This window comes from Rhincodon typus, chromosome 18, assembly GCF_021869965.1.
Source record: "Rhincodon typus isolate 14 chromosome 18, sRhiTyp1.1, whole genome shotgun sequence".
In the NCBI taxonomy this organism is placed as follows: domain Eukaryota; kingdom Metazoa; phylum Chordata; class Chondrichthyes; order Orectolobiformes; family Rhincodontidae; genus Rhincodon; species Rhincodon typus.
In genome coordinates, this window is record NC_063349.1 from 47,444,509 (window position 1) to 47,455,815 (window position 11,307).

Genomic DNA, 11,307 nt, shown 5'->3' on the forward strand with positions numbered 1-11,307 from the left:
GCCTAGACCCTTCTTCTGAAGAACGGTCTAGGCCCGAAACGTCAGCCTTCCTGCTCCTCTGATGCTGCTTGGCCTGCTGTGTTCATCCAGCTCTACACCTTGTTATCTCAGATTCTCCAGCATCTGCAGTTCCTACTATCTCTATATCAAAAAAAAAAATCTGGTTTCATTCATCACCAACAGGTTTGGGACTGAGATTACAAAGTGCGACCATTTAGCTGAGGCTAATACAGAGTTAAACAGATTTGCAGACACCTCACTTTACAGGGGGCTTTCCTGGTATTATTTTAAGAGAAGTTTAAATGGCAAACGTGGATCTAATTACTTACCTCAGCATATAGAGGTCTTTGAACAACATCCAAGTTTGGGCTGACAAGTGACAGCCAACATTAATATCACTGGCTACAATCTTCTTCAGAAAGGCCCCTGGTATCTTACCACTGACAAGGATATTTTACCCTCGACATCTTGGGGCTTACCGCTGACCAGACGCTTAATCAGCCCAGCAAAATTAACACATTTAACGTTAAATAAATACATGAGTTGCTGTAATCTGTAAAACCGAACTTGAAATGTAACATTAGAACTCCAAAGCGTGCAAGATTATGTGTAACCAAGACTTTAGATTAGGGCAGCTATTAACACTTACATTATGACACTCATCAAGGAAAAGGTATGACGTGCAAACCATGTGAATAAGGTCCACTTACCTTAGCCAGTGTGAGATTAAGAGGGAGTGAGAAAATAATTCTAGAAATGTTAATACCTGTATGTGGTTCCTAGTTGAATGTAGTGAAAGGCATCAATCTTCATCACTATTCCCTTGAAACAAAAAGGGAAAAAAAATGTCATTTGAAAATACAGAGATTGCCTGAACAAATTTATTTAATACCAAATACGTCAATATACGTTTAGATATTCTTAGGCCAAGCCTTCAAAGGAGGTCAGTTTGCAATTGCTGACGACATCAAGATGATGTGGGATTGTGTTTTTTTAAAATCATTCTTGGGATACCAGCATTACTGCCAAGATTAGCAATTAAAAAGTTATAATTATATCCCGAGTTGTGCTTCTAAAGATGGTGAACAGTCTCCCTGAGCACATCTGCTGACTGTGTGGTGAAGGGACTGCCACAGTGAGGTTAGTCAGGGAGCTTCAGGAACTTACCCCAACAAACATGTAGGAACAGCTGATTATATAAAAGAGAGTTGGTTGGTTTGGGAGTTGTAAAAGAGCTGGAAAGTCGCTGAACGTTCCTACGCATTTCTTGCCCTTTCTCCTTCTTTGAAAGGATTTTGCTGAAAGATCGTGGTCTGGAGGAAATACATATACAGTATTTCAAATCCAGTTCCTGATCAAACATTGCTGTGATGTCCAAGTTCTGGGCTCACCCACAACAGGAACCATTCTTTCCACATTCGCCTTGTCAAGACCACTCAGGGTCTTATACATTTCAATCAATTCACCCCCCTCACTCTTCTGAGCTCCAGTGGAAACAAACCCAGTCTGTCCAACTTCTCCTCATAAGACAACCCACTCATTCCAGGTATTAAAATAATAAACCTCTTCTGAACTGTCTCCAATGCATTTATATCCTTCTTTAAATAAGAAAAACAAAAGTACACACTGTATCTGAGATATTGTCTCAAAAAAAAAATTCACATTTTCCTACATTCTACTCTAACTGCCAGATTCTTGTCCACTCACTCAACCAATCTATATCCATCTGCAAGCTTAAGTCTTCATTAGAACGCATTTCCTGCCTATGTCGGTGTCATTTGACCCAGCTGTTACAGCATTCAAGAAGATCTTTGCAGTTCTTCTACCTAAGCTTCACATCCCATCCTATAATTATACCTTTTTACACTTACAAGACCAAAAATCCATCAACCTCAGGCAACAATAGAGCATCCATAGCTCTCTAGGGTAAAGAATTCCCAGAATTTACAACACTCGTAGCAAAGAGAAATCCCTTATCTCAGTACAAAACAGCTGACCCCTTGTGGAGGTTCCCAGTCTAAGCACTATCAACATCCACCTTGTCAAGACCACAAAGATTTTTTATTCAGTATTACAGTCAGCAGGTCATTTGGCTAGTCAATTAATTTCTGGAATGATTGGGTAAGGAATGAGAAGTGCCAAGTGAATGGTTTGATTGCACCAACAAGGTCACAGCAAGGTCACTACATCGACAGCATCTTCCAAGCCTCTGCCACCCAGAAGGACAAGGGCAGTGAAATCATGAGGCCACCACTACCTACAAGATCCCCTCCAAGCCACCCACCATCCTGATTTGGAACAATATCGCTGTTCTTTCACTGGGTCAAAATCCTAGAATTAACTACACTGTGGGTTAACCTATCCCCCAGAAACTATTGCACCTTCTCATGGGCAATTAGGGAATGGATAATTAAAGCCAACCCGACCACTGACATCAACAATGTTTTTTTTTCACAAAACAAGCATCCTGGCAGTGGGTTGGAAGGACTAAGAACCAGAAATGATAGATCACGGTGCGACACACAGGTAGTGAAAAGAGAACATCTAAAATCACAGAAGACTAACACAGAAAATCATTAATTTTAAACAGATAAGGGAAAGGGCTCACTGTCTAAAACTCTCTTCTGCTTCTGAAATTACAATCATTGATAGCCGCTTTTTAATTGTCCGTTGGCAAGTTATGTTTAAGTTAACAGAAGTGAAGATTTTTCCCTCTGTTCCCCTGAACAAGAACAAGGCAGCTCCAACTGAACTCCCATTAGAAACCACTGCTTCATTCCCCAGATTGATGTGTAAAGAGGGACACTGAGATACAGCTTCTCCAACAGCTCAATGACCTTGAGCTCCAACCCATGAAGTATTAAAACAGAAGGTGATGGTTTCCACTGCTGACTTGCAATGGAATGTGATTGTATGTTACAGGCGACACAGGGAGAAGGAGGAAAGAAGGAGAAAAAACTTCCTGCTCCTGATGATCACTGCCAGGGAAGTGGCCCGTGCAGGAACTTGGGCAGGAAACAGAAGTGGGCCCAGCAGAGATGCCTCAGCATGTGAATATCCTTGCCCGCCTTATGTTTCTAAGCTCACGTGCTGAGGTATCACTGGATTAATGGTATCCACGGAATCAGACCACAGCAAAGGCTGGAGCCTTGTGGAGGGTCAGGGAATGGAGCAGGCTTGAGGTGGGGAGAATGAAGTAAAACACAGAACCAGCCCAAACACAAAAAGCACTAACCTTTTGTACATCGTAATGAAGTCCACGTATCACAAAGTTGGGATTGTAATCATAGTTCCTCAGGTCTTCGGGATACTAAGGCACAAATCAGACACATTTCATTGCAGCAAGTATTACATTCCACAGGAGACAAGGTTGGGGTGGCCTTTATAAAAATGCATCGCGTTGCTCTATATCCCTTGGCTTGGACTTAGTAAATTCTAAAACAATGTAATCCATCCACAAGCATTTTGTACAACTAGATATCCAATGTGTTTAGTACCAATGTAAATAACATTTTTAAGTAATTCCATTAACCTTTCCTATTTTGAAGAAATTAAAGTAACAGCTCATGAGTAACGTATCAACTAGCTTTTGGTTTATCCCAGGGTCTTAGCAATTACATGTGACTTTGGTCTTATATCCATTAGTAGTTACACTACATCTGCACCATCTTAAACCAAGGACTGTTATCTGGGTCTACTAACAACTTGAATCTATATGGCACTTTTAATGCAGAAACGTCTAAAAGGTGCTTTACAGGAGTGTCAATAAATAACATGTGACGTTGAGCCACTTTGATTTTAATTAAAAAAGCTCAGATTGAGGCTAATTGGCTACCCTTCTCTCGTGGCACCAAGCCTGCTTTGGCAATAATGGCCAGTGACAGGAATGGGATCAGGGAACTGATGTGCCTGCCACCATCTCCCTTCTTGACCGCAGCAGGGCTTACAAATTTAGCCCAATGTCACTGATTTTTAAATACCATATCAGACGCCATTCACACTTTCCTGTGGGATGCTGGAAACAGCTAAAGTCCATTGGCAGACTTTTGGACAGGCCACAATTCCACCGAAAACTAAAAATTCTAAAATATGTGCACCCACAACCCAATCTCTCAGCTCCTTTCAGGCTTCCAAAGTTGTACAAGGTAATTGGGTTGAATGTTATTTCATAATACTGACAGCCCTGTAGCTAACAACACACCTACTTGGTAGATCAATACAATAATACAAAACATTGACTGGTAGACGTTGTAACTAATTCTGACACAGTACTTAATCATATCTTGCCAGCAGAGTAATTTATTAGAAATTACACTCCAGCCCTTCAAAGCTACTCGTTTTGGCTTAGATCCACTTTGAACTGAACATGTTTGCATTGCTGACTTACCCACCTTACCCAGTAGGCTTCTGAAACATATACTTTTATAACACTGCTCATTGAAATAGCACATTTCTGGTGATCGCTCAGCAGAAAGTTGGGCAGTTGTAAGTTGGTATCCCCACAGTTTCTGGGTATTGGACCTCAGGAAGGATTTATCAGCCTTGTCTGCAGTACACAAGGACAATATCCAGGCTGAACTTTTTTTAAAAAATCCATTCATATGATGTCACTGGTCAGGCCAGCATTTATTGCCCATCCCTAACTGCCCAGAGGGCAGTTAAGAGTGAATTACATTGCTTAGGTCTAAGTCACATGTAGAACAGACCAGATAAGGAAGGTGATTCCTTCCCTAAAGGACATTAGTGAATCAGGTGGAATTTTCTGTCAACCATCATCATCATCAGATTTGTAACTCCACACTGTTAATGGATTCAAATTCTGCAATTTGCCATGGCGGGATTCAAATCTAGATCCCCGGAATATTAACTGGGTTTCCAGATTATTAGTCCAGTGCCATCGCTTCCCCTTAAACGGGTAAATTACAGGAACAGATTGCATAAACTAGACTTGTATTCTGTAGAGGGGACCTGGTTAATTGGTGATATGGTACAGATGGAGAAACTACCGGTGGAAGAGTCTTGGACAAAACTGCAACTAGACAACGCAGCAAATCAATTCAGAAAAACTTCTTCACATCAATGGAGTGAAGTCAGGCTGCAGTGACCCTCTGAGGTTAGACAGTAAAGGCGAGTACAGAGGTAAGTATCATAGACCAGGACATGTTCAGCGATCAGAGACTGGGCCCAGTCTGAAAGATGGAAGTTTCCAATTTTGATGAGCAGTTCACGTGGGTGACCTGACTGAGAACCAACCTGAGCTGCCCAGCATACGAAGAATTGCTGATGGAAGTCATTATTATAAAATATGTCAGCTTATTTCCTGGCAGCATCTGAAGCAGTCCACGTCCAAATGCAGCAAAGCAGAATCGGGCTGATAAGTGCCAACTAACATACACATCACACAGTGCCAGAAAATGACCATCTTCATCAAGAGAGAACCTAACCATTGCTCCTTAACACCTAATGACATACCATTGTTGAATCCAAGGATTTACCATTGACCACAAACTAAAAATTGGACAAGCCAAACACAGTGGCTACAAAAGCAGGTCAGAGAATGGGAATCCTGCATCATGTAACTCACCTCCTGATTCCTCAAAGCCTGTCCAGCATCTACAAGGCACAAGTCAAGTGTGTGATAGAATACTCCCTATTTGGCTGGATGAGCTCCAACAACACTCGAAGCACAACAGCATCCAGGACAAAGCAGCCTGCTCGACTGGCACCATATCCACAATCATTCGGTCCCTCCACCACTGATGTTCTGCATCAGCAGTGTGTACCATCTACAAGATGCACTGCAACAACTCCATAAGGCTCCTTAGACAGCACCTTCCAAACCCGAGCCATCTACTGCCCAGATGGACAACAGCAACAGTTACATGAGAACACCGCCACCCACAAGTTCCCCTCCAACCAGACACTATCGTGTCAATGCAACCATATCGCTGTTCCTTCATTGTCACTTGGCCAAAATCCTGAAACTGCCTCCATAACAGCAAGAAGAATGTACCTACAACCTAAACACAGCGGTTCAAGAATCAGCAGCTCACTATGACCTTCTCCAGGGCAGTTACCAATTACCAATAAATGCTTGCCTGACCAGCAAGGACACATTATGGGAAGGAGTTAAAAATAAATAGTTGACATTGTGCATTGTTACATTGTTATTTCCACTGGTAACAGGCTTTCCCATTATAAGTTCAAATCTAACTATTGTTCACAAAGTGTCACCATGCAATGAGGCCACTAACATAAACCTAACAGGGTAAAGTACATAATACAGTGGGAGGGGACATCACATTCCAAAGAACAAATATCAAGTCTATTCAAAACTAAAATACAATGTTAAACATTCTGCTCGTGTCCTGTGGATAAATCCACCAAAGCATTCATCACCAGGGTAATGTTAAGGGTTTCTGTTTAAGTAACACATGCTAGCAACAATAATGTCACTACAACTGGTTTGAAGTTTCAGGAGTTGTGCCAAGCCAATCGTGATCACAAACAAGTATCGCTTTTCTTTCTCCCCCCCAACACTGTACTATAATGGAGGGACTCGTTCGAAATGAATTCTGCAGCAGTTTAAGAAAGCATCTCATCGCCATCACCTCTATGGGAGGGGTTAGAGCAATAAATGCCGGCCTAAAAGCAACATCAACAATCCATGAAAGAGTTTTTAAAAGTTACGTTTAAGTCAGTCTTCTTCCACCGATTGGGTATAATGAAAATCATTACAGAGGAGAACAGGTCGTTCGAAAGACCTCTGCAAAAGATACAAAGAACAAAGTACAAAGTGTTGAAGTTAGATAAAGCGCAACACTCCTTTTATGAAAATCTTACAACGGGAGTGATATAATAGTCACAGAGTCTGCATGTCAAGAGGGTGGTCCTGGGGTACACAGGGTGGCTGGGGCAGGAGGAGATTAGCTTTAGTCCAGAGGGGTATGCATGGGTCTCGGAAACGCTCAAGGACGGTGAATGAGAACAGCCATTCCACAGTGAAGGAAAGAAGGATGGAACCTGGGAAGACAGCACAAAGCCACACAGGAGAACATTGAGCAGGATATCCCAAAATCATTAACCTCTCAAATTCCCTAAGCAGGAGAACTGGCTATTGTGTTTTTTTTTGTGTGTGTAAAGCCAAACGAACCTCTACCTGAAACCACTAATGTTCAGAAAACCACTTGTTAGAAAAGTTAAAATCTTTTGGTTGACCGCACCTCTTTTCTGTGTTTAAGAAGGTGGGAGTTGGTCCACATTTCTCAGTAGCCAGCTGCTAGGTAAGTCCATGAGGTTGAGGGGTTCATTCAGAGAGATCCTACTCGCTTTGTGCCCCCGGGAAATTCTTCCCAAACAAATTCCAGGCCTTTTGTTGATAGGTCAACATGGGACCCTTTGGAGGCCTGTTCATTTGGCTGGGCACTATTCGGACAAATTGGCAGACCATTTGCATACACAGTCTATCTGATAATTGCAATGGGAGTTCTGCAATCAGTGAAGGACATTCCTTAGGGGAAATGGTGTTGGCATGGTAATACCAATGGAGAATTAATCCAGAGGCCTAGGCATATGCTGGGAGCATGGGTTCAAATCCCCCACAGCATCTAGTACTGTTTAAATTCAATTAATTTTTTAAAAATCTGGGATTGAATGCTCAGCTCAGTGGTGACGATAAAGTTGTCATCGATTGTCATCACGGAAGTAAATCTGCCTTCTTGACCTGGTTTGGCCTACATGGCTCCAGATCCAACTGTGGCTGTTTCTTATCAGCCTGCAGAAATGGCTTAGTTCAAGGGCAATTAGGGGTGAGCAACCAATGCTGGCTTTACTGGCAACGCCTACATCCAACAAAAAAAATAAAGACGTGCCCACCATTCAACCATTTGCAGGCCTGTGAGAAATAATCAGGTTTGTGTGTATAATGGGCAGATAGCTCCCAATACCTTCCAATTCTCGGCCCCTCCATAGCCACTCTTTGACTTTCAACTGCTGGGCATCCATCTTCAAGCAAGAATCAAAGTGCTCAATCTGTATCGTGAGATTCTAGTGGTAAGGTTCAACTACAGAATGATAACTTCAAGACGTCTTACCCTGCTGTACCAGGTGCTAGATCTGAAACAAACTGGATCTAGGCTGCTATTATGCTCTAACTGACCTATCAGTCCAAAACAATGGTGGCTGTACAAAACCTAAGTGAGGCAACTTTATAAACAATTAAGCACTGCATTACAAATAATGTCTGCACTTTTGGCCATACAACTGCCAAAAAGACTTGCATTTTCATAGCACCTTTTAATATCTACAGGACATTTCAATGTCCTTATATACCAATGGAGAACGTTTGAAGAGTAGACACTACGGCAACACAGCAACAGCTAGCTCCCACAAGCAGTAAATAAATATAATCGTCAGATCACCCGTTTTAGATGCTATTTAAGGGTGATTAATATCAGCTCAGACACCACAGAGACATCTAGAGCCCTTCTTCCAAATAGGGCTCTCTAATCTAGCAGGTCAGAGGGGGGCTCAGTTTAACATCACATTGGAACAGTGGCACATCCAACAGTGCAATGTTCCCTCAGTACTGCAGCCTGATTTTCACACTGCAGTCAATGAAGCAGGACTTTATAAAAACAATTTTTAAAACTTTAAAACATTTTGAAAAAAGATTGCCCACCAAATGAGTACTCACTTTATGCTGCTGGATGAGGATTTCCCGTGCAGCGTTGAAGATGAGAGTATGCAAGTTGCTGGAGTAAAAGGCTAGTGTGTAGTCGTAGTCGAAGCCATAAATCTCAATGTCAGACAGACAGACCTCATTGTTGGCAAATATTCCATCCGGATTTAGGAAATTCAATCTCCCTGGAAAGGTCAAGTCTGTGAAAGGGAGGGTGCAAAAGTAACGTTAGATACAATTCCTATAAAAGGGATGCACCACACAGGAGAGATGACGGAACAGTGTTATCGTCGTTGGCCTCGTAATGCAGAAAGCCAGCCTAGTGCTCAAAGAACACAAGATTCAACCCCACTCTGGCAACCAGCAAAAGTTCAACTCAATGAATAAATCTGGAATTGAAAGCTAGCCTCATGGTCACTAATATTGAAACATTCACTGGCCATCATAAATGGTTTACTACTTTAGAAAATTTGTCGTTCTTACCTGGTCTGGGAAACAATTTTTTTTTCCTATTCATTCACGGGATGAGGGTATCACTGGCTAAGCAGCATTTATTGCTCATTCCTAATTGCCCAGAGGACAGTTAAGAGTCAACCACATTGCTGTGGGTCTGGAGTCACATGTAGGCCAGACCAGGCAAGGATGGCAGGTTCCTTCCCTAAAGGACATCAGTGAACCAGATGGGGTTTTCCTGACAATCAATAATGGATTCATGGTCATCATTATTTCCTCTTAATTCCAGATATTTATTTAATTCAAGTTCTACCATCGGCTGTGGCAGGATTTGAACCCGGGTTCCCAGAACATTATCTGGATTTCTGAATTAACAGTCCAGCGAAAATACCACTAGGCCATCGCCTCCCTTCATGACAATGACAACAATGTTGGCTCCTAACTGCCCCAACCTCTGAACCCGAGAGTGGGAGGCAGTCCAAGCCCAGACCGGCCTGGGAGACAATTCCTGGAGGTGGGTCCAGGCCCCCGGAGGCCAGCTCATGGACACAGTGAGGCCTTATGTTCTGAAGCTCAGCGGGCACAGACCCGGTGAAAAGGACTAAAAATTGAGTTCTTTTTAAAAGATGTTTTTGTTCTTATTCTGGACTTTGAGTAAGTCAAGTATATTTTAAAGACTTTGTATTCCTGTGTTAAACTTTTTTTTTAAACTCTTTCAATTCCGTAACAAACGCTTCAAGTATCTGTACCTAGCACCTAAGATGGCAACATTACAAACTTTTCACTGCACTTATTCGAGTTCACATGACAATAAAGGCTATTCTATTCTAACAGGCTTAGCAAGGCACTCAGTTCGAGGGTAATGAGGGATGGATAAAAGCTGGCTCTGCCTGCAATGGCCACATCCAGTAAATATACATGACGAGCAAGTGAGGTCAGATCAGCCATGATCCAACCGAATGGTGGAGAATAACCAACGCCTGCTCCCATGTTCTTCCTTTCACTTCATTCACAGGATGTGGGCACCACTGAGTGAGTCAGCAGTTACTGCCCTTCCCCAACTTTTGCAGTCCATGTGCTGTCGATTGACCTATAATGCCATTGTGAAGGAAATTCCAGGATTTTTACTCAACAACGTTGAAGTAACGGCAATATATTTCCAAGTCAGGACTATGAGTGGCTTGGAGGTGAACTTGCATGTGGCAGTATTCCCATGTTTCTGCTGCCCTTGTCCTTCTAGATACCGGAGATCATGGGTTTGGAAGGTGCTGTCTGAAGAGCCTGGGTGAACTGTATTTTTAATATGGAATAACAGAGCCCCCAGAAAATAGGAAAACCAGAGAGTGTGTTAATGAAGGGGAAGGGAGAGAAGTGAAGGTACACTGATCACGTTAGATGACATAGAATGGAATCATTGTCCAAATGGACTATTACTGTGCTGCTATCCCTATGCATTGAACATAATTTACTTCAATTCCAGACTTCTTTTCACTTAGCGTTTAATATTCAGCTGAACGAGGATGGCTGGACTGTCAAAATGCTAGCATTCAACTGAGTACAGATGGCATGCCTGTGAAGTATAAACACACATCACGATTAATCATATTTCCCCACCCTTTATCAAAACACCGCAAAAGAGGAACAGACAGAGAGAACCTATTTCTGCCAGTTAGGAAGTGTAAAGCTAGGATTTGCAGTCTAAAAATTAGAGCCAGACCTTTTAGGAATGAAATTAGGAAAGATTTCTGTGCAAGTGCTCGCATTCTCTCCCCACCCTCACACACTTGTGCTCTCTCCCTCCCTCCCTCACATACACGCGCGCTCATGCTCTCTCCTCTCTCCCTCCCTCACATACACGTGCTGTCTTCTCTCTCTCTCTCTCCCTCTCCCTCACACGTGTGCTTATGTTCTCTTCTCCCTCTCTCTCACTCCCTCCCTCCCTCACACACACATACGCGCTCATGCTCTCTTCTCCCTCTCTCTTTCTCTCACACACACACTTGCTCTCTCTTCTCTCCCTCTCTCTCACACGCGCTCGCTTCTCTCTCTCCCTCCCTCACACACGCTCGCACTCTCTTCTCTCTCTCCCTCCCTCACATATGCTCGCACTCTCTTCTCTCCCTCTCCCTCCCTCACATATGCTCTCTTCTCCCTCTCTCTCCCTCACATATGCT

General features: G+C 42.8%; 1 protein-coding gene across 2 annotated transcripts in view; it reads right to left on the reverse strand.

Moving 5' to 3' along the window:
- nt5dc3 (5'-nucleotidase domain containing 3) overlaps window positions 1–11,307 on the reverse strand; it is a 127,870-nt gene that overhangs the window by 110,738 nt on the left and 5,825 nt on the right. For both annotated transcript variants that reach the window (XR_007264040.1, XM_048607483.1), the window contains exons 2-4: window positions 8,696–8,880; window positions 3,236–3,310; window positions 767–822 (exon numbers count right to left, since the gene is read on the reverse strand). Coding sequence is in view for 1 of the 2 variants with exons in the window: in XM_048607483.1 (XP_048463440.1) it covers window positions 767–822; window positions 3,236–3,310; window positions 8,696–8,880 (316 nt within the window). In the remaining variant the exon portion in view is untranslated. The remainder of the gene's footprint in view (window positions 1–766; window positions 823–3,235; window positions 3,311–8,695; window positions 8,881–11,307) is intronic.